This window comes from Quercus robur, chromosome 9 (genome assembly GCF_932294415.1).
Source record: "Quercus robur chromosome 9, dhQueRobu3.1, whole genome shotgun sequence".
Classification (NCBI taxonomy): domain Eukaryota; kingdom Viridiplantae; phylum Streptophyta; class Magnoliopsida; order Fagales; family Fagaceae; genus Quercus; species Quercus robur.
Genome location: NC_065542.1, coordinates 33,840,444 through 33,868,052, shown reverse-complemented (window position 1 = coordinate 33,868,052; position 27,609 = coordinate 33,840,444). Strand labels below are relative to the sequence as shown.

The window sequence follows — 27,609 nt, the reverse complement described above, 5'->3', positions numbered from 1 at the left end:
CATTATTGGCTGTATTGAATGATTTTGTTACCTTCATCAGTGATATGGACGTGGTTAGTTCGTCTCAGAGGACAGCCTCGTCGGTCTCGATGAGGTCGTCCAAGAAAGGTGAGTTCGTTAGTCTCATCAGATGGTGAGTTCGTCAGTCCCATCAACAAGTATTACCAAATTAAAAAAAAAAAACAATTGAAATTGTAATTTGAACAATTTGTGTAACAAGTATTACTAAATACATTTCTCAAAAAAAAAAAAAAAGTATTACCAAATACAAAATTAGAGATGGAGAAACATATATAAGTTTGTGATTAGGGAACAAATTGAATTTATTTTTTTGAAAAATTCGGTAGTTTTTGTATTTCACACCGTAATAATAAAGCCACGCGCAACGACCACGCGACACAGTACACACACATTTTCCCCCAAAATCAAATCACATGCCAATAGGAAGTGAGAGAGACTTGGTCCACTCCTCGCACGTTCGATTCCCACTCCATTCCATTACCATAATCAAAACCCAATTACCCAAATACCAAAATTTGTGCTCTCACCAGTCACCACCTGAGCAAAGAAAGAGAGCCAAGCCAAGCAAGGCAGCTCATAGCATCACTCTCTCTCACACACACACACACGCATACAGCACTCTCTCGCTTTCCATCCCTACTTTCTCTCATACCGTTAGTCCCAAAATCAAACACCTTAACCCAAAAATCCCTCTCTTTCTCAAATCCCTTCTACAATGCCAGCTTCCCCTTCCTTCCCTTCAGGTCCTCTAACCTAAACTCTCTCTCTCTCTCTCTTTCTCATCACTTATTTATACTTTTGAATTTCACTTTTGACTCTATTTTTTTTATTTTTATTTTTTGGTGTTTTCCTCAGAGACCCGCACCAAATGGAAGAAGCGAAAGAGAGAGCCCCAAATCAACCGGAGGCAGAAGCACGACGAAGAAGACGAAGACGAAGAAGACAACCACGACGACGACCTAGACCCCCAAAACGACTCCGAGGACCCTCAATCCGACGCCGTTCCGCTCGATCCCAACGGCCTTAACGAGAGCGAGGTTTTGTCCGACACCGGCGCTCGAATCTCCGACTTCCCTCCGGTCGTCAGGCACGCCGTCAATCGCCCTCACTCCTCCGTGCTGGCTATTGCGGCCTTAGAGCGTGCCAATGAGAGTGGAGACAGCAAGGGCCAGAGTTCGATGGTTTTGGAGAATGTTTCGTATGGTCAGCTCCAGGCGCTTTCCGCCGTGCCTGCCGATTGTCCCGTCTTCGATCAGGACCGGATGGATGGCGCTGCCGCCGCCGCCGCCGCTGCCTATGTGATCACGCCGCCGCAGATTATGGAAGGCCGCGGGGTTGTCAAGCGGTATGGGAGTAGGGTTCATGTGGTGCCAATGCATTCAGGTACATAACATAAACATAGAGCTATATGATAAATGTATCTACAGGTTGCTTAGTTTTCAAGAAAATTGAGCAACATTGATTACTCTTTTAGCCCTAGAAAATGCACTCGAATGCAAATTTGCTAGTGTTTTACATAGTAACAAGCACTTGGACTATCTGTTGAGCTGGATAAGAAACATTGTGAGTGTTTTGTAAGATTCTACTTCTGATAGTTTTGGAAATGATTGCTTTATCAATTTAAGCTCGTTCAGAGTGGAAGTTTATTTTGCTGTTGCTTTTATCCATTCCATTTATGGTTGCCTTGGTTGAGAGGAGTGGCTATAGTCTAACTGCTTTCATTTTATAATGAAATCTTGACACAAGACCAGTTGGCATATTGTCCATAAATGCACCATCATTTGGAAGACCAACAAAGTATAGTTTTGTTTGTTTGTTTGCGCTTCTTTACCTCTTTCGTCCTCCTCCTTCTTCTTTAAATGAGTTTATTTTAAAAAGCCCTTATTTGGGGTGGTGGGTGTTTCAATGAATCGATCTAGTTTTTACTTGTACTCGTGTCAATATATGTATATAAATTTATAGATGTTGGAACACTTGTATGCATATTTGTAACTGTTTACTTATGTAGTAATCTTGATTTGTTCTTGTTGGGATTCTCCTATGTGCAGATTGGTTTTCACCGGCTACAGTGCATCGACTGGAGAGGCAAGTAGTGCCACATTTCTTCTCTGGGAAATCACCAGACCACACACCAGAGAAATACATGGAATGCAGGAACTACATTGTCGCCAAATACATGGAAAATCCGGAGAAGAGGCTCGTGGTCTCTGATTGCCAAGGATTGGTAGTTGGTGTTGATAATGAAGATTTAAATCGAATTGTTCGGTTTCTTGATCATTGGGGAATTATCAATTATTGTGCTGTGGCACCAAGTCGTGAGCCTTGGAATGGTGGGTCCTACTTAAGGGAGGATCCAAATGGTGAGATCCATGTGCCGTCAGCTGCTTTAAAGTCCATTGATAGTTTAATCAAATTTGACAAGCCCAAATGTCGGCTCAAAGCAGCTGATGTTTATTCGTCATTGTCATCTCATGATGCTGATGCCTCTAATCTGGACAACAGAATCCGTGAGCGTCTGTCTGAAAATCATTGCAATTATTGTTCTCGGTCTCTTCCCACTGTGTACTATCAGTCACAAAAAGAGGTAGATTACATTACATATGATCTTTTTATTATTTTATTTTCTCTATCGTTTCATCATTATTGAGTTTTTTTCCATCCATGCACTTTGTTATCTCAATTGTATGTCTACTTAGAAGAATGGCAGGAAGTGCATTAAGTTTGTTGAATTGCAACATGTGACCTTACATTTTACCGCCATACATAAACTATACATAAACTAAAAAAAAAAAAAAACCACACTTCTGTCTAATATTATGCAACATAAATTCCACAATTAGTTTATTTTTTGCTAAGGACCTCTTTTTGGTCGAGATTTATATAAAAATATGGTCTGTGGCATGTGGCTTGTCAGCTTAATGCCACATCTAATCTTGGGGATTTATCTAGATATTGTTGAATGGTTGTTAGAATGTTAAAAACTTTAGTTCTTGGGAACTCTATTGGAAAATCTTCTTGCTCTGAAGCCTCAATTCATCGATTTGATAGCCATTCCCTCTTAGAACCTCATCCCCATCATGGGGAATACTTATTAACTTGCAATTAGTAGGTGTTTAAAACACAACATGTCTATTATAGAGGGAATTACACACTAACTATGGCGTGGATACCAAATTGGACCTATTCATGCTAGGTGATTTTATTGGACCTGATTGATTGTGATTGATGCTATTAGAGGGATTTGATTTGGTTTTTATTTTTTATTTTTTATGTATTCTCATTTTGAGATTATTTTCTTTCCATGTTGGATGTAATTTGGAGAGCCTATTAAAAGTCCTTTGGACTGACTATTGTAGATAGTGATCATGGATGAATGAAATTTGAGTTGAAAGTTTTCTTCTGGTGATTGGTACTGATTCCAAGAAAGTCTATATGTTAATTAATGGGTTCCTGTCATTCTCCCATGGTTGGTACTAATTCCAAGCAACCCTAGTTGCTAATTCTTAGGTTTATTCCTTCTTTTCTATTCTAATTATTTTTTTTCCAATTTTGCAAACAGTAAGTGTTGATTCATAGGTTTTATCCATTTTTACAATCACAAGTCTTGTTTTTGAGTTCATTGTCTTGTATCAGTTTTGGAGTCAAAGCAAACCTAGAGCCAATTAACAATAACCAGTCCCTAAATAACAAAGCCAAAACCTCCTCAAATTGTCACCCCACATAACTGCCACAACTGTGAAACCAACCACCCAACATTAAAACTACACCATTGTAAGTCACTCCCACTGTTGTCAACATCAAAACCTTTGGCCCACCATCTAGATAGTTGGTGTGAGCACCAAATTAGGTTGTCTGTGTGCTAGTGATGGATTTAGAGTTAGAAGATTTATGGATCTAGGGCTTAGAATGAGAAGAAGAAAAGAGAGAGGAGAAAGGGAGAAAATAATATACAAAGGTCAAGGGCCTTGAAGCTTAGTGGCAATTCCCCCCTCCCCAATTGTTTTAACTATTGAATTATGTGAAAATAAAAAAGGGCTTACATGCCTCAATGCTCAAATAACACAAAATTTTTATTAATCAACTCAATCTTCCTTTGAGTACATTGAGCACAATAATACATAAGGAATCTTTCTTGTACTAGTATTATTAGGTTTTTCTAGTAGTCTAAAAACGTGATAGATACTAATGTGGAATTATTAAAAAAAAAAAAAAAGACAAGATACCTTGAGTCCCATAAAATTTTAGACCCAACTAAATTACCAAAATACCCTTAATTCTCAACAATTGTAAAAATTATAGTTTGCCTCTTAATTCTCATTATATTCTATATGAAATTGGTGATGGGTCCAGTGTGAAGTTTTGGCAAGATTGGTGGTGTGGGGAGACACCTCTTGCATTTAGTTATCCCGAATTATTTAGAATCTGTTGAGATAAGGAGGCAAGTATGGTTGAGTATATGAAGTTCACTAAGATGGTCCTTCATTGGGATGTAAGTTTTTTTAGGACTACCCATGATCGGCAATTGGAGGCTTTGTTGGACTTCATGGCTACCATTTATGGCTCTTCTGTAAGGGGGATTGGGGGGGATTGGGGAGGATAAAATATGCTGGAAACTAGATAGAAATAAGGGGTTTATGGTTAGTGCTTATTACCATATTTTAGTTGGCTGTGATCTTCTCTTCCCTTGGAAGAGCATATGGAAGCAAAAGATCTCTTCTCAGGTGGTTTTCTTTATATGGACTGCTGCTTGGGGGGAATGTTTGATGATTGATAATTTAAGAAAAAGAAGGGTTTGGGTTATGGATTGGTGTTATATGTGGAAGTGTAATGGAGAGTCGGTTGATCATCTTTTCTGTCATTGTCCGGTTGCTATGGAACTTGGTCTATGGTTTTGGGTCTATTTGGAGTAAGTTGGGTTATGCCAAAGTCTATTGTGGGGCTCCTAGCTTGCTGGCAAGGTCGGTTTGGTCATCATCGAAATGGACATATTTGGCTAACTGTTCCCCATTGTTTAATGTGGTGTCTTTGGAGAGAAAGAAATAGCAGGTGTTTCGAAGATAATGAGAGATCTTTGCCAGACCTTAAGTTATTTTTCTTTAGAACCTTATTGGATTGGTTGTTAGCTTTGCGAAACCAATCATTTTCTTCTCTTCTTGATTTATGTAATTTTTGTATTTGATTTGTTGACCCTTGTACACTTCCTGTGTACTAGGGTGTCCCTTTTTTGATATCAATAAATCTTATTTCTTATAAAAAATACAAAAGTGACCATTACTTATTGAATAAAAACCCAATTAAATAATTGATCTAGACCTTTAAAACCATATGGCTTTACTTCAATTGGGCTTTACATGCGGACTCCATAAAATAGGTCTTGATTCTTTTTTTGATAGGTAATAATAATAATATTAAAACAAACTAAAAAAGAGACAAAAGCCAATACAAGGTGTTCATGATGGTGAACACAAGGAAAAGCAATAAACAAAATAAACAGCAAACAACTAAAAGGAAAAACTTAAAACGCAATACTAAGGGAAGAAATAAACTCTAGTGGAGCATTCTGAGAAGCCCCAACACCTAGACCAATCAAATAAAGTTTTCTGGCACAAAGCTTGTAATTGAACCAAGGATTTCTTAGTGTCCTCAAAAGAGCGCCGATTTCTTTTCGTCCAAACAATCCACATCAAACAGCCGGGAATCATATTCCATATGTCTGAATTAAATTTTCCTAGCCAAAAACTCCAACAATACACCAAGCTTTCCACAGAGCCTGGCATGACCCAATGTATCCCAAAGATCTGAAGCATGTAAACCCACAAAGAGTGAGCTACCGGACAATGGAGGAGAAGATGATCCACGGTTTTCTCATTCCGATGGCACATACAACACCTATTCACCAAAATGCGCCCCTTAAGCTTAAGATTATCCAAAGTAAGGATCTGCCCATGAACTGCTGTCCACACAAAAAAAGCCACCCTCCTAGGGATCTTAGCTTTCCAAACACCCTTCCACGGAAAATTGGAATCAGCTGCACCCCTAATGATATTGTAATAAGACCGGGTATCAAACATGCCATTCCCTTTGAAACACCAATGAGAGGTGTCATTCCCACCACCCCTAGGGATCCGAGATTGAATGAACTCAAGAAAAGATAAGGCAGCCCCTAATTCCCTTTCATGAAAGTTCCTATGAAATCTCAAATTCCAGATTCTATCGTTACCATCCTCTTGGTAGCATCGAACATCAGAAATGTAAGCTTCCTTGTCGTTAGAACACACATACAACTGAGGATAAAGCCTATTAAGCGTGTTATCTCCAACCCACTTATCATGCCAAAAAAGAATATGAGAGCCATCCCCCACCACTAAGGACACATGGTTGGAGAAGCTCTCCCAACCATCATGAATACCACGCCATGGACCACAACCGTGAGCCCTTCTACAACTTTTAGAACTCCACCCCCCTTGACCCTCACGGTATTTAGAAGCAATAACCCTCCTCCAAAGATGCGTGCCTTCTCGCCCAAACCTCCATAACCATTTCCCTAACAATGCTTTATTAAAGTGCACTAACTTCCTGATCCCCAGACCACCCAAAGCTATCGGTAAACACACCTTCTCCTAAGCCACCAAAGGATATTTGAAACACTCCTCTGAAGATCCCCATAAAAACTTCCTCTAAATATGCTCCAATCTATTAGCCACAACTACAGGAATGACAAATAAGGATAGATAGTACGTAGGAAGGCTAGAAAGAGTACTCTTCACCAGGGTAAGTCTACCCCCCTTAGATAAATAAAGATGCTTCCAACCCGAGAGTTTCTTCTCCATCCTCTCCAAAATAGGATTCCACATAGATGCTGTTTTGTAAGGGGTGCCCAACGGCATACCCAAGTACTTCAAAGGCAGACTACAAGGAACATGATTGCCAACTAACTGCATTAGAAAAACTATCATAAAATACATCACATCAACATTCAGTGCATATAATTTTTTTCCAGGGATGAAAGAAACTAATATAATATTAAATATCTAACTTTTGATAAAAAGTAGTTTGACGCAGCAGAGAATTCTCAAAGGGGGTTGAGAATAAAAAAAGAACAGAAAAAAATAATAATAAAAATAAACTTAAGAATAAGCACCAAGCATGGAATGATAGGAACTTGTGAATAAGCACCAAGCATTGGAAGAAAACTTGCAACCAAAATTTTATTAATTCCTCTCCACATAGGTCTTGATTCTTGAATAGGCAAATTTGTGAAGTAGTAACAAATTAATCTTCCATGGCTGCATCTGATTGATTGTGATTATGCTATTAGAGGGATTTGATTTTATTGGAGTTTTGTTTCCATAGCTTATGTATCTCATTATAAAAAGTTTATTTTCTTTCCATGTTGGATGTACTTGAGACGGCCTATTAAATGCCCCCCTAGACGCACTTGCTATTGTAAACAATTGATAATGGATTAATAAAATTTTGGTTGCAAGTTTTCTTCCAATGCTTGGTGCTTATTCACAAGTTCCTATCATTCCATGCTTGGTGCTTATTCTTAAGTTTATTTTTATTATTATTTTTTTCTGTTCTTTTTTTATTCTCAACCCCCTTTGAGAATTCTCTGCTGCGTCAAACTACTTTTTATCAAAAGTTAGATATTTAATATTATATTAGTTTCTTTCATCCCTGGAAAAAAATTATATGCACTGAATGTTGATGTGATGTATTTTATGATAGTTTTTCTAATGCAGTTAGTTGGCAATCATGTTCCTTGTTAGGGCTCACTATTGAGCACTAGTTCAAATGGTACTTCCTCCATTGATAATATTGGGTTCAAGATCACTGGGTGCATATATAACTTACCAATAAAAAAAGGGCTCCTTGTTAGGACTCATACTTAGTTTTTTGGTAGCTTGGTCAATTCCATTGTCTTTGTTAAGCATGAAGTTGATTATTGCTGCAGAAACTGCACAAGAGAAATACTAGGGTCCACTTGGTATTTCTTATTACTGGCTGATGGAACCTTCTCTTAATGTAATTTTTTTTCATGGTTGTAAAATAAATAAGAAAGTCTTTACAGAATAAAGGCACTGTAGGGAATGGTAATTTGAAACTAATGCAACTCTATTAGAAAGGAAAAACAGGGTTTAAATTGCTTTCTGGGTGTGTTTTGACATTTGAGTACAATTACTATTTTAGTTCTTCCAATTATTATTCACACTATATCAAGCAGTAAAAGATAATAGTGAGATTGGATTTTAATACGTTAAAGCTTCTTCACAATCAAATATTATTCCAAGAGTTAAACGTGCGCAAGTAATTTGTATTTCAGTACGATCAAGACTTCGAAGCTCTCTATTGTCAATTCCATCAACAATTCTCTTAGTAATTTGTATTTGTTATAAGGCCCTAGCTTGATTTGTTTTTGTGGACTTAAGGAGACATTTGTTGATGGCCCGAGGTTGATGTCAATCTAACTAATAAGTTGGACTTAAATTGCCTTGATATGTTGCCCTTCAGTCTAAGGGATTCTCTGTAAACTAACTTTAATTGCTTTGAGTGAAACATCAAGGCAGTAAAATGTAGAGATTAAGTACAGAACATGACATGTTTGTATTACATAATTTTTGTAGAATAATATATGGAAATTTTACAAATAATTTATACCAAATGTGGTATTGCCATTTTACATTTATTGACAGAATATGCACCCAATTAAAGTGTTATGTGCATATTCACATAAATACTCCATCTTTGTTGCATTTTATTAAGATGCCAGCTGAATTGCTGTTTAGTTTTTTGTGGTATCACCAGTCTTCAATTCTAGTCTTTTTTAGGCAAAAGCTCTGTCTTCACCTTTTAACCTTTAGAATATATAACAACTAACTTATGCTTGCTCCTAGAGAGAGTGGTTTGACATTTTAGTTCCTGATCCTTTAAGGGGGTTAGGTAATGCACAAACCAAAAGGAATCAGTTGGAAGACATCTTTTATATGTGCAATTGGTAAATAGTAAGGAATATGATCAGTTGCCTAAAAATGTACGGAAGAAAAAAGAAGAAGGATAATACACTGCTGTATGCCTAATCAAGATGTAAAAGGGTGTAACTTGGAACCAGCCTTTTGGAGGGGAGAGATAGGAAGTATCTTGCTTCCCATCATACTCATGAGGCCAGTCAGGTGTGCCTAAACCTGAAGGCATGAGGTTTAAGAAATTGGTACAATCTTTTGAATAAATAACTGCATTCTTAATAAACTGGTAAAAGGATGTTGATTTTGAACAAACCTTAGGTTGGCATATGCTAAACAATACAACTGCTTAGGGTGGAGAAGCTTAGCCCATGTTTAATCCCCCTACTCTGAAAAATTCTGGTTACATTAAATCTTGATTTCAATCATTATTTTCAGTTAAACCAGTTATTAATTTGATTCTACTGCAATGGCTGATTAGCATCTCATGTGACAGATTGATACACTACTATGCTCTGATTGCTTCCATGAGGGGAGGTTTGTTACTGGCCATTCTAGCATAGATTTTATAAGGATGGATTCTACAAATGATTATGGTGATCCAGATGGGGAAAGTTGGACTGATCAGGAAACTTTACTACTACTTGAGGCAATGGAAATCTACAATGAGAATTGGAATGAAATTGCCGACCATGTTGGTACCAAGTCTAAAGCACAATGCATTCTTCACTTTCTCCGTCTTCCCATGGAGAATGGCCTACTGGAAAATATTGAAGTTCCAGGCATATCATCCAACTCGTTAAATGGAGATGACCGTGGAAGATCAAATTCAAATTATAATGGGGATTCAGCAGGTGATATAATTTATTTAAAGTGTTGACCCTTTTAAGTAATGATGATTTATCTGTAACAGTTTATGTCTACATTTTATTTATTTATTTATAGGATCTTGCCATCAAGATGCTGATCCTGAAAGCAGACTCCCTTTTGCAAATTCTGGGAATCCAGTTATGGCCCTGGTAGGTGACTATTAGTCTATGCTTTCATCGTATTTAGAGTAACAGTACACACATGAAAGTTATGTAAATTTGATGCTGGAGTTCTGTGATCCGTTTCTTGCTAATATTGCTAGCAGAAAATTGTGTGGTTTGTTATTGACCACTTTTCCCAAAATACCAAGGAAATTGAATGGTTAACTTTCTTGTGTGGGCATTGCCTAGTCCAGTTATTGGCTCTGTGAAGTGGAAGATCTATTATCTTTCATAAATGTGATTACAATATATTATATTTCATTATTTGTTCTTTTTGTGTTCATGGTGCAGCAAGTCCAACTAATTGAAACAGATAAAGTGCTCCAAATAGAATGTTTAATCAAATAAAATATGACGATAGAGTTGGGGAGTATTGAAAAAGAAGAAGAGTATATTAGATGCTTATATACACAGACTAGTGGATATGTAAACGAAATAAATGATCTCATCAGATCTGTGACACTTATTTGTTTCACATTGTAACTTTACTGTGTGGGTGGATCTGTGAGCAAATGTTGTGCAATGATTTCAAGGTTCTGAGATTTTCCTTTTTTGTCAGTGATTCCATTTCTGGAACAGTTGAAATCCTGTCCTCTGTGAAAATTCGTGTTGTGCTTGTTTAATGCAAACAATTCAAAAACCATTTGTAAATGTAAAACAGTACAAAAAGTTAAGCTTAATAAATCTGGAAGCATGTTATAATTGTCAATGTGCATGCAATGAAGTTAAATTGTTTAATAACATTGGTGGAGAATACTTGTAGTATCATGTGTTTTAACAAAAGATTTGGAACTTAAAACTCAATCAACTTTCTTCACCTCTTCCTGACATTTAAAAGGTTCTCTTGGTCTCTCCATGGACATGGTCATATGCCGCCCTAGTTTTCAACTTGTGAGTAACTCTTGAGATTTCACTTCCCACTTTGAGTTAAACATGTGTTTGCAATATTTGCAATAAAAGCCACATCAAATATCATTCGATTCTCATCTGAAGAAAATGATCAAGCCTCATATGTCCACCATTTCTTGTTGGCCATAGAAACCCTATTATTAATTTATCTCTATTGAAGATCATGTTTATGTCTATATTATTGGATTTATCTGAATCCATGTTTTTTTTTTTGGCCTTCTCTTGTCCTTTAGCTTCTTCCTTTGAGTTGATATTGCTCTTCTTTAGAGGATTGGCCAATGTTATTTATTTCATATGGTTCTCAACAAAAGCATCGTATTATTGAGAGACCACTTTATCCATTGATATTTTCGACACCTTATGCAATGATGTTAACATTTTCCCTTCAAATAGTTAAATCTATCTTCTTGAATATCTACTTTGCATTCTTATAATTAAGGATTTACCACATATTTTCCCATTCACTTCTAAGAGAATTTTCATGAAATCCTTCCTTACTACCCCGAACACCTACGGTAAAAGGTAGATGTAATTTTAGCTGATTATTGAACCTTGTAGCCTTGATAAGTTTCACCTTCTTGAAAAGTTCCCCCCCTCCTGGCGCGGGGGAACCAAAAAAAAAAAAAAAAAACCTGTATTTTACATTGCATCTATTGCATAAGAACTGTATTGGTATTCTATTCGTCCTCTTCTACAGACAAATCTTCAAGTCTCATGTTTCTCCTACTATTCTGAAAGAAGTTCATGTTTTATCTATCCTTTTTAGCTAGAAAGCCCTTGGAGTTTGTCTTATTCTTTTCCAACTCATCCAACCCCATAATTCCTTTCTTTCTTTTCTTTTTTATTTTTATTTTTTTTATTTATTTTTTCCCAATAAGAATCTCAATGCTAGAAAGATGTAAGAACAGGCATTAAAACATGAAAAATTGAGGCAGTGAATGGGTGCTTCACTAGATATCCTGAATATAAGCCTTCTTGTTTCATAGAATTTTAAGAAGAGAGAAAATGTTGGAATTTCATGACAAAGATGAACTCTTTTCTAGGTTGCCTTTTTGGCCTCTGCTGTTGGACCAAGAATTGCCGCAGCCTGTGCCCATGCTTCTTTGGCAGCATTGTCTGATGAGAATGGCTTATCTGCTTCTGGAAGCATTATACAGATAGAAGGATCTGGACATGGTAATAGGTTAGTGTATTTCCTTCTTAAATTTTACAACAGAACATTGATAGTTTCCTTTAATTTTGCCATTCCATTGTTTCAAACTATGTTTCTTGTCTTTGGATTTATGATCATGGGGTTATGAGAGGGTATAAGTTTGCAGTCATTTGTCCTAGTTTTAGGAGCTGTTGAGTAGCATTTCCACTTCCTATTTTTATCCTTGAAAAATGGACTTTTCCCATATGCCATTTTGTATGCACCTTATGGCTTCTACTTTATTGGCGAAGTTTTGTAAGTATGGAGGAAATTTTTATTGTTATGACTTACAAGAAACCCTCTTTTAAAGCTTGTTTGTTGAAATTACTGCTTATCCGTCAATGTTAGGTTATGTGTTCTGTACACAGAATAAAAAATTTCTTTTTCACCTTTGAAGGATGAACTCAGAGAGTGTACATGGCAGAGAAGGTGTTCGTCATGGAGAAATTGCAAATTCAATCCATCAAAAAGGTAAGCCATAGTTTGCTTTCCTGTAAACAACACCCCCCCCAAAACAAAAAAAACAAAAAAAAAAAACAAAACCTCCACACACACGCACACAATTTATCAGCTAAAGTTTGTACTAAAATTTCATGTGGAAAAAACTTCAGAAGAGAATTCAGGAGTACATGGTTCATGGGGTCAAAATGAGGCAAAGATTCCATTATCTGCAGAAAAAGTTAAAGCTGCTGCTAAAGCTGGCCTTGCTGCTGCAGCAACAAAGGCAAAGCTGTTTGCAGATCATGAAGAACGGGAAATTCAGCGGCTATCTGCTAATATCATAAACCATCAGGTTTAATATTGATAGATATAATAGGTTTATGATTTTTTATTTTTGTCTTTTCTCTTTCACTGTGTTTGACTATTTTCCCCTTATATTCCTCTTTTCTTTTTTTAATAGGTAATAATAATTTTATTGAAACGAGACTACTTCGTGAAAAAAGACACGAAGCAGCCTAAAGAATTATGATTGAAAAATATCTACAAATAAATTGACTCTATGAAGGATTGAACAGAAGTACTATCTGTGAGACCAATCATAAAGATAATTAATGAAGCGTGTTTGCAATTGAGTTGACATGCACTCCACATCCTCAAAAGTATGTCGATTTCTTTCCCTCGAAATAGTCCACATCAAACCTAAAGGAATAAGATTCCAGATATTAGGTCCCTTACTCTGCCACCCACATAATAAATCAAGAATTTTCTCTGGTAATACCCACTGAATCCCAAACGTCCTGAATGTAAAACTCAACAGCTCAAAAGCTACATTATAATGAATCAAAAGGTGGTCCATAGTCTCCCCACTACAATGGTACATACAACACCAACTCATCATAGAATAACCTCTCTTGATAAGGTTCTTACAAGTAAGAATTTTCACCAAAGCTGCTGTCCACCCAAAAAAGGAAACTCTGCAAGGAGCCTTGACCCTCCATATGGCTTTGCGAGGGAGAGACATAGGGATTGAGCTCTGTATGTCTTATAAAAAGATCGCACGGTTAGTTGGTTTTGTAATATAACCCCTCTTATATTCCTCGTCTTCTGTTTAATAAATGCTACTGCAGTGATTAATTGTTAGCTGTTAGTTGTTAGTAGATGGAGTTGGAACTCTTAAGGAAAACTTGAGGCCGGGCCCAGGGGGCAAGGCTTTTATCTGTGTTTGACTTGTGTTGGGGGCTCGACGTCGGACAAAGGGGAACAAAGTCAAATCAGATTTAGAATTCCTGTCAGACCCGTCAGTGCTTGGATAGCTTGGATTTTGAGGAATTAGGGTTAGGGTTTGGTGGGAAAAAGACTGGAAATTAGTAAGTAATAATATAGGGGTTTTAATGGTAAAAGGAATACTTGGATTTGGGGATGAAATAAAAGGGAAAAAACTAAGATTTGGGTTGCTGTCTCTGTGTTATAAACAGTAACCTCTGAACAGTGTTTTCTTTTTGGGATATTTGGGGTTAATTGATGGATGGGTGGTTTACAGTTTTAAAGTTTTGGATTTTGGGTTTAAAAGATGATAAATCAATTGTGTTTGCAAGGTTTTAACTTTTAAGTTGTTGGGAATTTAAGTATGAGATTTAAGGTGGGGGATGGTTCTACTAAATTTTGGTTTGATCCATGGAGTGAGGGACTTCCTTGGGAAAATAACTTCACAGAGCTATACAATATTTCCAGTTATAAGGAAGCTTCAGTGGCTGAGTTGCTGTCTTTTGAAGGGGAAAACTACAATTGAAATATTAGTTTTATACCAGTTCAAGATTGGGAGTTAGAATTGGTTGTCTCCTTAATGGACCTTATTTATCCTGGCTCTTTGAGAAGGAATGGCATGGATAAAATTTGTTGGAAACTCTCTCCTCGGGGCACGTTTGATGCTCACTCTTACTATAAGGCTTTACAACCTCTAAATTCGTTTTCTCTTCTGTGGAAACCTCTATGGAAACCAAATGAGCTGACAAAGGTTAATTTCTAAGGACAATGGTGTGGGGAAATTTTTTGACCATTGATAATTTACGGAGGTAGAAAGTGGTTATAGTGGATTGGTGTTGTATGTGTAAGAAAAACGGGGAGACTACTGATCACCTATTCCTACATTTCCCAGTAGCCCAAGAGTTGTGGAATATGGTGTGATAACTATTTGGGGTTTATTGGGTCATGCCACATGGTGTTGTGGATCTCTTAGCAAGTTGGTTAGGCAAGTTGAACAGACACAGAACGTGCTTTGGAGTGTGATCCTGAGTTGAAATTGATTCCTGAGTGAAAAATTGATTCCTGAGTTGAAACTTCTCTTGTTACCGACCTTGTTTGACTGGGCAAATGCTTCTGGTGTTTTTACATTTAACTCTCTGCCTGATATGCTTGGTTTTTGTACTTTCTATGTTATTTGATTTGTTTTGATTTTTATTTTTTTGCCTATTAGCACACTGCCTGTGTGCTTTGCTTTTCTCTTCATTTTCCTTTAGCATTTTTCAATGAAGTTTATTAATTATCAAAAAAAAAAAAAAAAAAAAGTAAGGAAAAGTATAACAATAAACTTCTAAGCATCACACGTCAGAGAAGGTTATCTCAAACAAACCTCAAACAAAATTTCATAGTTTCTGAAAATTTAGAAACTTATTCTTCATCTCTTCTATTGAATAGAAAGCTTTACATCCATATAAATAGATAAATTATACCTAACCTTAATAGGACTCCACTTTGATAACTAACCCCAAACTATATAAGTGTATAACTAAACTAAGAAATAAAACCCAGCAAAGCCCCAAAATAAGACTAGGGATGGCAAATTGGGGTGAGGGGGATGGGTTATATTAGGAGTGCCCCTGTTCCCTCTCTGGAGCGGGTAAAATATGCGCAGGATTGGAGCAGGGTAGGGCAGGTTGGAGGTATTTTTCTATCCCTAATGAGATGACTTCAACAATTATTTTTTGGATAAATAATAAATAATGAGGTGCCTTCAACATTAGTGAGGTAAAAATTAAAGAGTAAGGGGACCGGCGGTCATATGAGTGCTAACAGAGGGAGAAAACAAGTGTTTGAGAGATGTGATAAAATATTTATAAAAATAAATAAATTATAAATAGCATATGTATACAAAATATTAAATTATTCATAAATAGTATATACACACACGTGCGCGCACACACACACATACACACATTCGGGGCAGGGTGGGGTGAGCAAAACCCATCCTTGCCCTGTAACCTCTCCAGGGCAGGGAGGGAAGTGTGGGGCAAAGCAGGGTAAGGCAAGGGAAGTTTTGCCATCCCTAAATTAGACCCAAAGGACCCAAGTCTAAAAATCAGAAAATTAAAAAATTGCTACTGAAAATTTTAAAATAATATTAGTTTCTCTGCCTATATCAGGGCTTGAACTTATCTCAGTCTGGTCTATGTTCCTTACCTTTCTTTCACTTTTGAGGGTTATAAATTTTCTTCTGTATTCCCCTTGGATGATTTCTTTAATTTATCTATTGTGCATTGTTTTTAACTTTATCTGGTTTTGATGGGTCGAAAAGAACCTTAGACGTGGAACCCAACAAGGGGCATGCCTTTTAATTTATCATCTAACTGGACCCTGATTTCCATCCTCAATTCATTAATTTGTAGTTTGGTAGAGGATTTGGCCGACACCAAGTAATTGGACTAGGCTATGTTGATTTGTATCTATAGAGCATTTGGATGCCACTTGACTATTATGAGTTGTCTTTTGTAGGATGCCAAATAAGTCCCTTGTGCTTCTAATCCCATTATGTATTCTTTATGTTTTCCTAACTTGGCTAAATGGGAACAGTACTATTATTTGTGGGCATAGCCATCAGTGTTGACTCCTTGTTGAATCTTGAACTTCTATATATGTATGTTGCTCTGCAAGATGTGATAGGTTTACACATTTCTTCAGAAAATCATGGTTACCCTCTTAATGAAACTCTTTTATCTCACTTTGTTGGTGAAACTGCTGTTGTGGACACACCTATGAGCTTACTGATTTTCATTAACTGTATAATGTGCTACAATCAGGCCCTAGAAAAGCTGGATTTTTTCTTTTGAGAATTAAAAGGCCTATCTGGAGATGACAATCATGACGTTGCCATTAATAAATCACCTTTTTGGTTGTATGGTCTCTTCACTGCCTGTTATAGTTTCCCCTAATATTTTCTTATTTACAAAATGTTGTCTGTCTTTAAGCAGTTACTTTAATTGAAGTGGAAAATTTCTTTATGAAGTATGATCCCCTCATTGAAAGAAAACTAAAACTTCCCAAAACCATTTCTGTGCTATGAAATTTACTTGACAGTTGAAAAGATTGGAGCTGAAGCTGAAGCAATTTGCTGAAGTGGAAACATTTTTGATGAAAGAATGTGAACAAGTTGAGAGGACAAGACAGAGGATTGCTGCTGAGAGGGCCCGCATGATATCAGCTCGATTTGGATCTGCTGGGGCCACTTCACCAATGATTCTACCAGGTGTTGGTCCTTCCATGGTTAACAATAATACCAGCAACAATAGGCAACAAATTATATCAGCTTCACCTTCACAGCCGAGCATTCCGGGATATAATAACAATCAACCAGTCCATCCCCACATGCCATTTATGCCGCGGCAGCAAATGTTTGGAATGGGGCCAAGGTTGCCTATGTCAGCAATACAGCAGTCACCTACTTCAAATGTCATGTTCAACTCTTCAGGGAATGTACAGCCTACTCTCAATCAACCAATGCTTCGACCTGTATCTGGTACTAGCTCTAGTTTAGGTTAGAAAAGAGAACATTATATTAGTTCTCAATTTTATGATTCAATTCCTTTTGGTGATTCATTTCTGCATTGGATACGAAAAGGGCAGAAAAAGGTTAAATGGATCAGCCAAGAAATCTGCCTCACATTTGTCTATTTTTGATTTAAACGGAAATTAGATGGGGCAGATATTGTAGGTCTTGTAATTGTATACTGTCAAAAATAGGAATTAGTTTTTCCCAAAGCAAATTATACTATGAAATTAGTGTTCGGAATAGATTTGGTTGGCTCATCCTTGAATTTAAAAAGTATATTCTTTCATGTTGTTTTGTTTAGAACTCGCACGTTATGAGAGGAAAGGTGTATATGTCTCTTGCATAAAATGTAGAACGGTTATCATAACTAACAACCGAATGCAATGTGTTGCACACGGTCTGTGCCCCATGGTGCACGCAACACTGTGTGGGGTGATTTTCCTTTTTTGCATAGCTAACGACATTGGTTTGGTTGTTTTAGAAGTTAATTTTAAACCGGACATGATTTTTTATATTTATTGATTGGACACATAAATTTAGTATAAATTGTGTTGGAGTTTGTACTCTTGAACTATTAAGTTAATTTTGTTCTTGAAGTTGCAAAACAGTTTTAAAACTTTAGTGACAACTCTGTCCTTCCTTTTTAGAAACTAATTTTCTTGAAATTGTTTTATGAATCAAGTTATTTGATGTATGGCTAATTTTTATATCTACGAATACGAAATCATGCAGTTTAGAAGAGGCATGATTTTTTTATTTAGCAATTAATTTAGGCACAAAATAGGGACAAAAGTAACTTTGAATCATCTATGAAATTTTAGGGATTAAATTGACATCATTGATTGTTGTTCATTCATGATGAAGGTTTGAAATAATAATTTAACCTTATTTACATTATAGGTAAAAGTACTATTTTGGTTCATATATTTTGGGGTTATATACGGTCAATTTGGTTTCTATTTTTTTTTTTTCAGCAGTCAATTTAGTTTATGCTATTTTTATCTTGTAGTTAGTTAATTTAGTTTGGTGATTTGATTGTGCCTTAATTGGATTTGCATGTAATTTGGATTAATTAATTAACTTGGCATTTGGGTAACTGGTTAATTGATTTAAGGTCAATCTTTAATTCTACAGTTGGACTTCATAATTTACAGAGACACTCTCTAGTCTCTTTTATTCTAAGAGAGAGAAATGTACTTAATGGACCGTAGTGACCAAAGTTGACTGAAATGATTCGAAGTGGATTGCAGTGGACCGAATGGGCCTAAATGCAATAGTGATGTGGCTTAACAGGAGTATAAAAATAATAAATCTTACGCTTTAGTTTTCAGATATTTATAGAAATAAATGAGACTAAATAACTGTGGGTCCCAATAATTTGTGACCCTGGCCCATTTTTACATTGGGGCCCAAGGCCAGAGCCGAGGAGAGATATAGCCGAGGACGTATAATAAAAGTCCAAGTAATCTTGAGACATAGCCGAGAATGATTCTGTCCTCGGCATCCCCGAGGCCTTTCTGAAAGAAAGGTCAAGAACGGTATAGGAATAGTTTTGGGAAAAACCTAAAATATCTATGTTGATAGCGGAAGGACCGCTAGACAGTATGACGACTAAGGACAAAGGGAAAGCTGCTATTATTGCCATTGAATACTTTGCACCTGACAGAACCATGCTCTTCAGCTTTTACAACCACCCCCAACCACTTTGGGTATGGGCTGATGGGACAAGTATCAGTCCTAGAAAGTCGAACCTACACGTGGACGTTGGATAAGGGACACAAGCTAATATAAAAGGGGAAGCAAGCAATTCGGGCAAAGGGCTGGGGGGGAAAAAAGGCCAAGAACCAGAGCCTCCCAAACCGTATCGAGGAGAAAGACTCCTCGAGTGAACACGGTTTAAATCTGTATGAACACTATGACCAACCACCGTTCGGTGACCAAGGCCTAGCCTTCCAAATCTACGCTCTACAAATTATATTGTTTGAGCCTTTTTACGTACGAACCCAATACTATTTTGGGGTCGTCACAAATTAAGTCCTTACAATAACTATTATGAAAATTTTAATGTCGTTACAATAATTATCATATTAATGACAAACTTAGAAGTTTAACATAAATTTACAAAGGTGCAGTGGAAACTACCATAGGCAGTTCAATTACACTTACATAAGAAGAAAGCCTTAGATGAAGTTGAAGAAAGTTCATGTCTCATTTAACTTGGGAGCTCCCTCCCACTAATGAAACACCTTGGCACTTGTTGCATTTGAATTTGATGTAGAAAAACGCCTTACTCTGGTAGTGGGATAACAACCAAATCCTCACTATAAGGAATGTGATCAGCCTCGACCACCTCATAAGAATTGCTAAGCCCTTGTTCTATGTTGTTTTGGGCCATTGGTTGGTCAGGCGTTATGGGCTCAGTAAATGTTACAGCAGTGTCTTTTCGAAAGGTAAGGTACAAGATTGCTAAGACGTAAACGAGTATTAGGGGAAACACTATGATCCCAACAAACACATTTGCAATCTTGGGTAATTTGTTGTGAATTAGCCAACCCACAAAGGCTGTAATCAGGTAGTACATGTTAAAGCCAGTCAATGCCACACCAAGGGTCCACGCGATCACCATAATCTACAAGCATAATTGTTTGATGCTTAGTTAATAAAAGAAAATATTAGTTTTTTCAATTAAATTCAATCACGTGATAGCATCGATCAATAAGCTATATAATTGAATTTAATTTTCGTCAAAAAAAGAAGAAGAAGATTACTGTTTATGCTATATTAAGGAATGTAGTCATATGATCGAATTTAATTGATGAATTTAAGATATAATATCTAATGATGTAGACTTATATGTATGAATTGCATTTATAGGCTTTATAAAACCAGTCTATCGCCCTAGTCAATTGAATTCAAGGCTTACTGTACTAGCCGACCTCATTTAAAAGAATAGAAGTACAAAAACAACTTACATAGATTGAATTCTTGTGTGGTCCCATCTTGGGGTTACTGTTACTGAATTTAAGGAGAGGGATTAGAGCAAATGGAAGCTCAAATGAAAGTACCATCTGCAAAACCCATTAAATTTTTATTCTATGTTTGAATATAGGTATCAACATTAAAAAAAGACATAGTTCACAAGTTACAAACCGTTGTGATGATGATAAGTTGGGCTGCACCTTTAGATCCTCCAATAATGGTAACAATAAGACTAGGTGCAATGGCAATGCACCTTGTCATCAGGTTTCTAATCCATAGTCTCAACTTAAGGTCCAAGAAACCCTAAAAATGCCACATCATCCTTAAATTAATTAAAATTCAATCCCAATTAATTAGGGTCAGATCATATTATGTATGTATCTATACTTTTTATATATATATATATATATAAAGTATAGATACATACACACACACACTTATATTTTGAAGAGACCTCCATGATGAATTGCCCTGAATAAGTGGCTGTGATGCTAGCGCTTTGCCCAGAGGCTAGTAATGCAATGGCATATATAGTTGAGCTTGACCGACCCAACACATTCTACACACATAAAACAATTTAAAAAAGCTTTTGTTAGACTTTGTGTGCTTATACATTTAATTGGATTCAAATTGATAGATTATTATTTACCCCAAAAGCTTAAATTGAAAAAAATGATAAATTGTATCATCTATCGATTATTTTAATATAATAACTTCATATATAAATTTGAACCTTTAGAAGGAAAGGGGCCGTGTCAAGGTTAAGATTATTGCATTGATTAGCAATATCATCTGAGATATTGTTGGCTGAGCAAATGGTGCCCGTTACGGATATGATTGCAACATTGATTAAAAATGCGACAACCAATGCGAATCCACTCCCTATCAAGTGAAATTGACATGCATCCTGCAGTATTGCACAATGAAAATTAGCAAAAAGCAACTATTTTGGAATAAAGACATCATCTGTCCCTTTTGCAATTAAATAAATTATAGTTTTATAATCTATGTTTACATGGTTTATGAGTACTTAAAAAAAAAAAAAAAAAAAAATTTCTCCAACCACAATAATTAAGGTATCCAAATTTATGTAATTATCAAAGCATATATATATATATATATATATATATTTTTTTGTCTTTTTCTTAAGAGTAATAATCAGTGGCGGAACCTAGATTTTAATTCAAGGGGAACAAAATTAGAAGCAAAAAATAATCTAAAAAATTAATCAATATTAACAACAAAATAAATAAACAATATTAAACTAATGTAATTATCATACAAAATCTAATATAAACGAAAAATGTACAAGTATATATTATAAATCATTAAAATAAAGAAAAAAAAAATCAATTAATAGTTTCTAACAATCAAACTAAGAGATTAATCTATATATATAAAATATAAAATCTAATTTGATTCCTTAAAATAAATTGAGAAAATAAATAAATCTAAAAGTGTTCATATATAGTATATCAATATACATGCAAAATAAAATATATATCAATTTGGGGTTTTAGCAAACAACCAGAATTTGAAACTTTGAAAAAGCTAAGAGATGGAAGAGAAAAAGGAGAATGGTGGCTGCTTTAAGGTTGTAGTAACCTACAAAGATATTATGTAATTTTTAAAAATATTATTTTGTGTAAAATATGGGACCTGCTAATTAAAACTATATATATATATATATATTTTCTTACATTGATGGCACTGACAGAACGTGGTACTTTTCTGGATAGCACAAGAGCCGAGTAGAGAAAGAGATTGTGCCTATTGATGAGAAAGATCGAAATGGAATAACAAAACAATTAGAAAGAATAAAAGAAATAGTTATGAAACAATAAGCAATCTTACCAAAAAAAAAAAAAAGCAAAAAAAGAAAAAAGAAAGAAAAGAAACAATAAGCAAGGATATTTAATGAAGCAGTAAATCATGTACGGCACGATAATGGAACCCCAAAGGGCTATGGCACTTCCAATGGCTCCTTGGCCACTGAGCTTGGGTACAAACAATCCCTTTACCACAGCAGCCGCTGGAGGCTTTACGTAATTCATTTCCCCAAAGAAACATGCAGCCATTACCATTATTAGCACTGATATCAGCATCTCCAGCTTCCTAACCTGTACACTCACAAATTTTTTTTAACATTAAAACTAAGAATAATGTTGGAGATACTACAATTTTACTTTATAGAGCGTACAAACTACTATGTCACTGATTTCAAAAAAAAAAAAAAAAAAAAAAAAAATCAAATATTCATTTAATTGGTGGTTGAATTTGACGAATCAAATTCATTATTACATTAGTTTATAAATTTTATGTAATTAAATTTGTAGAACCTTTAACATTTTCTTAAAATTAATGTGGAAACTGAAAAATGAAAAGAGAAACGAAAATCAACTTTTTGAACTCTAAGAAATTAGCTCAGGTTGACACCATGCATTTTTTGGGAATAAAAATCCACGGTCTAACTTTTAGTATATCACTTGTTTTGACTTTTTATTTTTTTGAATTTGGTTAGAACTTAGAAACTATACAAATAATCCACACACCCATAACAACAAGAATCGGTGGAGCAGCAAATGAAAAAGACACAGGGCATTATCCACATAATAAAAAATAAAAAATAAATAAATACACTAACTACCTTCCTAGTACTTTTTTTTGAGAGATAACCAGTACCTAATTAAACAATGACGCAATCCACACAACGAGAAGGAAAAAAAAATATGAAAAAAGAGAGAATAAAGTCAAACATAATTGTCTTTGCAAACAAACAGTAAAATACATACATATATTATTAATTATTAATTCATAACTCGGTGAATGAAGGTGATTGAGTTTCGTTGGAGTCAATTAACGTAAAGTCTTTTGAATTGTATTTGGATAGCCACAGAATGTTTAAACCTTAAAATTATTAAACTTTCACTAGGATTACAATATACAATAGATATAAAGTATGATTGTGAAGTGTGAATGCATGGATTCTAAAGCTAGCGACTGAGTCAATAGATCGACTATATATTATATGAATCCGATTACTTACAAGTTACAAACTATGTACTGAAATGTAACTATCACACAACTCACGTAGTTTTGTTTTGTTTTGTTTTTACTGGCGCAGGTAGATAGCTGAGCATAACAATATTATACAAATTTCTTAAAAATTTAAATGGCCAAAAAACGTACGTAGTAGTTGATAGTTGGTCATAAGAATATTATACTCAATTAAAAAAATAATAATAATAATGACGGCAAGACATAAATGCACGTTGATAATTGATAATTGGCATAAAAATATTACACAAAGTATGTGAATATATAGTAGAGCATAAAACTAAACACCGTAGTATGAATTATTCGTGATGATTCAGTGATAATTGGTGGATTCTCTAGAAACAACTGCCAGTTTCTTAGATGAGTTGTGGGCATTGTGTGATGGACTTCTCATGTGCCAAAGCCTCCATTTAATAGCTGTAGAGATAGACTTAGATGTAAAGCTATTGTTGATTTGATAGCAAATCCTACTTACTCAAATCTTGGGGGTGTTTGGTAGAGAAGTTTCAATAATGTTGTTTGAGTATTTTTGATATGAGTGTGAGTGAAAAAGTGTGTGGAAATATGTGTAAGTGTGTTTAAAATGCTCAAAATAGACTACCAAATAGGCCCCCTTGTCTTCTATTGTGGATGACAGCATACTTTTGGTTTCCCAGTTTCCCCAAGTTAGCAACTATGCATTAGCCATTGCTTTCATGAAACTAATATATAGGTGCGCTGATGAGTTAGCTAGGATAGATGCCAATCAAGCTACTGATTTTGTGTTGTATGATCGCCTGTGAACTTGTTTGGCGTTTTTGATTCATACTTGAATGGTCTGTTCTTTTTCAAGTGTTATCATGAACCTTTTGTTGTCCTATAGTTAATTTCTTTTAATTCATTTCCTTTTCTACCAAAAAAAAAAAAAAAAAAAAAAGCAAATAAAAACCCAAATTTATTAAATAATTAATTGAGCAGAAAAGATTCTTAAATTATACTACTGGAAACTTTAAATAATTAATGAATAAATTACCCCGTATCTCTGCAGGCCAAGAAGTAAGAGAGTGCTTAAACCAGTGATGAGAACTCCAATCCAGAGTGGGAGGTGGAATAATATATTTAGTGCAAAAGCTGTCCCAATCACTGCCACGAATAGGAAAATTAAAAAGTTTATTGATAACAAGATCTATATTGTCTTGTTGCTTGTTTATTTGATGTGTCATTCTTCCCTTAATTTGAATATGAACAAGGAGACATGGATGAGAGGAAAATTCAAGAATGATAAGGCTAGTAAACGCATGAATGTAAAGATATCTTTTTATTAATTTATTTATTTATTTTTTGAAAGGTAAATTTTATTGTTTTACCTTCGGGTATATCAGCGCATATGACAGCAAACTCGGCAAGCAACCACAGGCAATACTTCACATATTTTGGGTACTCAAACTTACATAATTCTGAAAGGTGTTTACCTGTGTAGATATGCAAACAAATACTTAGCTTGATTAGTTACTAGTAGAAAAAAAAAAAAAAATTGCGGCAGAAACGATAATAACTTTTATCAATTGGCTATATTTTGGTGCAGAATTGGTTTGCTGTGCATCTTACCAGTGCTTACACCAAGATTTGCAGCTAGCGATTGAATTATAAGCGCAAAGGTAAACCCAATAAGTATCACCCATAGTAGCTGAAAATAGAAAATAGCACTACCATGATTAGCATTTCTCCTGTAAACTAATTTCTAATTATTTTGGCTCTTCATGCTTTAGTATATTTTTGGTGCTTAAAGTTTCATGTTGTTTTCATTTTGGTCATTTCCGTTTCAAAATTTTGAAACTTAGAGGGCCAATATGAAAGTTGAATTAAACATGAAGAGTTAAGTGAAAATTTAAAACAAAAATGGCCAAAATGAAAACAATCTAAAACTTTAAAGGCCAAAAGTATACTTTAGTAAAGTATGAACCTAAATAAGTTATTGTACTTTAAATTTGGGCCATGAGTAGTTCTTCTTTAATAGAAAATGAAATACTTTTCATTTAAACTTTTCATCCCAACAAAATTTTGTATTTATGTCAAAGTATTAATTCATTGTCATATCTTAATGGGGAAAATGTACTTAAGAGTAATGTTAAAGATACAAATTATTTTGCAAAAAAATTTACAAACTGCTGATGTGGTAAATGATTATTGGTAAATGAAAAAGTGATATTAATAGTGGGCTTAGATGATGAAATGAAAATTAGTAAGAAGTTTGCCACACCATTAGTTTGTAAAAATCTTGTAAAATAGTTTGTGTCTGTAACATTATTCATGTACTTAAATTCATGTATAAATCTATAGGTAGTGCTCTAATTATTCATGTAAAATGAATTTATATAAGAAATAATTAATTTGAAATATGACATTATTGCAAAAGTTTAGTTGTTTTACCAAAAATTGAAACTAAAACTAACAAATGGAAAAAAGAAAATTTCATGTGTGAATGCACCAAAAAAAGTAAATTATTATTTGAAATTATATTAATCTTAACAATCTATATCTCCTCTCTTTTTAACAAGAAGTAATAAAATTAAAACTTCTAAAACAAGTAAAAATAATTTCTTAGAAAGTATTTGAAAGTGATTAAACCTATAATATATCTGCATGCCTAAAAATAATAATTAATTAATGCTCTTGTTTTCATTCTCTCTTCCATCATATTTTGTCTGATAGTTCCATTTTTTTTCCTATTTGATTTACCTCAAATGTGTAATTTGCTCCAGTTTGCAGATCAGTTTCCACTGCGACATAGTAAAAAAGATATTACTTCGTAAAATACACACATGCACACAAACACACACACACATAGAGAGAGAGAGAGAGAGAGAGAGAGAGACTCACTGCTGCCTGGGTCAATATAAGCCATGGAGACAAGAAATCCAGGGCCTACATATGATAGGAACTTTCTCCACCTAGGTTTCTGGAACATCATATATATTATACTCAAATCTTGATTCTAACAAGATAATTTATCCAAACATATAGAACTAAGCAATTTAAAGAAAGAAAATATATAGCTAATTAAGAAAGAAAGAAAAGAGTTTCAAATGAGAGAGACCTGAGAGTCCTCATGATCATGTTTGTCAGAACTATTAGGGCTTTCCTCCAGATTAATGGCTGCTACACGGTGGCTACCTCCACCCCATGTTAATGATGGTACTACATCAGTTACTTGTTGCTGTTGCTGTTGGATTCTCATTTTTTGTGTGTCTGTTTCTCTCTTTCGACTTTGATTTAACTACTGCAAGTGAGAGTCTCCAATGGAGCTCCTTTAATTATAGTGCATGTGGCGTGAACCATGCAAACGTCATCTTTGGCAATTCCGGACGGCGTAGCAGTCATTCTCTAAACTAACTCCCAACTTCTTTTTTATTCTTTTGGGTAGATAAATAATTATAAATTTGTCACATTCTCCTGTCGAGAAGAATATATATATATATATATATATATATGTAGGACTACTATCTAAGAATAAAAAAAAGAAAAAGATATTGATCTAAGAATGATTTTTCCACTCCTTGGCTAGATTTTTATTTTTATTTTTATAAAGTACACATTTGTGTTGGTGAAAGTCCATAGAGTACAAACACAAAAAGTTGACCAAAAATTTGAATCTTATTGACGTGATAAATTGTTATTAGTATGTAAAAAATAAAAAATAATAGAAATAGTGGATCGAAATGAGAACTAAATACTAATACAAGTTATTGCCATATTATAACGCATCATAAATGTTGTCAAATTTTTTAAATATGTTTTTTTTTTTTTTTAAATAGTTAAGAATTATATGAAATATATATAAATGCAGGTTAACCGATTTTCCGTAAACCCGCCCCAGGCACATTGTCTATTAGAAGGTACCATCCCGCCTAGTATTATTGTCATCTGCAAATATAATGACTTAAACAATATATATGTGAAAGCTATATATAAACTATCAATACTACCTAGGAATCGTTGACTTTTGTAGACAGAAATGAAAATATAGAATAATCTATATATATATATATATATATATATGAGATGGGTTCAAGTTACACCTGATGTAACTTTTTAGAATTACACTTTTTTTAAACCGTTAGATTTAAGTAGATCCAACAGTTAAAAAAAACTATCATTATTTCAAATATTCTTATTAGGATCTCATTAATTACCCTCATTTATTACATTTTAAAC

At 34.8% G+C, this 27,609-nt stretch overlaps 3 protein-coding genes across 4 annotated transcripts in view; 1 reads left to right on the top strand and 2 right to left on the bottom strand.

Moving 5' to 3' along the window:
- The first annotated feature begins 479 nt into the window (after positions 1 to 479).
- LOC126698148 (SWI/SNF complex subunit SWI3C) overlaps positions 480 to 27,609 on the top strand; it is an 88,379-nt gene continuing 61,249 nt past the window's right edge. The window contains exons 1-9 of one of the 2 annotated variants that reach the window (XR_007646400.1): positions 480 to 764; positions 877 to 1,404; positions 2,070 to 2,605; positions 9,481 to 9,838; positions 9,930 to 10,003; positions 11,968 to 12,107; positions 12,514 to 12,587; positions 12,728 to 12,909; positions 16,908 to 17,459. Coding sequence is in view for 1 of the 2 variants with exons in the window: in XM_050395166.1 (XP_050251123.1) it covers positions 737 to 764; positions 877 to 1,404; positions 2,070 to 2,605; positions 9,481 to 9,838; positions 9,930 to 10,003; positions 11,968 to 12,107; positions 12,514 to 12,587; positions 12,728 to 12,909; positions 16,908 to 17,369 (2,382 nt within the window). In the remaining variant the exon portion in view is untranslated. Of the gene's footprint in view, positions 765 to 876; positions 1,405 to 2,069; positions 2,606 to 9,480; positions 9,839 to 9,929; positions 10,004 to 11,967; positions 12,108 to 12,513; positions 12,588 to 12,727; positions 12,910 to 16,907; positions 17,666 to 27,609 lie in introns of those variants that run through there. The other variant, XM_050395166.1, reaches the window with a different exon arrangement.
- LOC126700994 (metal transporter Nramp5-like) lies at positions 19,470 to 20,818 on the bottom strand. Its single transcript, XM_050399144.1, has 4 exons — positions 20,813 to 20,818; positions 20,530 to 20,661; positions 20,352 to 20,447; positions 19,470 to 20,008 (listed from the first exon to the last, which is right to left on the bottom strand). Exons 1-4 carry the CDS (start codon positions 20,816 to 20,818, stop codon positions 19,667 to 19,669), a joined length of 576 nt encoding a protein of 191 aa, XP_050255101.1. The 3' UTR covers positions 19,470 to 19,666.
- Positions 24,404 to 26,632, bottom strand: LOC126700993 (metal transporter Nramp5-like). The gene is made up of 6 exons (XM_050399143.1): positions 26,492 to 26,632; positions 26,275 to 26,389; positions 26,134 to 26,174; positions 25,003 to 25,081; positions 24,762 to 24,866; positions 24,404 to 24,537 (listed from the first exon to the last, which is right to left on the bottom strand). Exons 1-6 carry the CDS (start codon positions 26,630 to 26,632, stop codon positions 24,404 to 24,406), a joined length of 615 nt encoding a protein of 204 aa, XP_050255100.1.

Coding starts and splice junctions, on each gene's coding strand:
- LOC126700994 (XM_050399144.1), bottom strand. Junction 20,448..20,529: donor AACTTATCATCATCACAACG/GTTTGTAACTTG, acceptor TGGGTTTTGCAG/ATGGTACTTTCATTTGAGCT. Junction 20,009..20,351: donor CACACAAGAATTCAATCTAT/GTAAGTTGTTTT, acceptor TTATGCTTGTAG/ATTATGGTGATCGCGTGGAC.
- LOC126700993 (XM_050399143.1), bottom strand. CDS start 26,632: ATGAGAATCCAACAGCAACAGCAACAAGTAACTGATGTAGTACCATCA. Junction 26,175..26,274: donor TTATATTGACCCAGGCAGCA/GTGAGTCTCTCT, acceptor ACTATGTCGCAG/TGGAAACTGATCTGCAAACT. Junction 25,082..26,133: donor GAGCAAATTACACATTTGAG/GTAAATCAAATA, acceptor TTCTATTTTCAG/CTACTATGGGTGATACTTAT.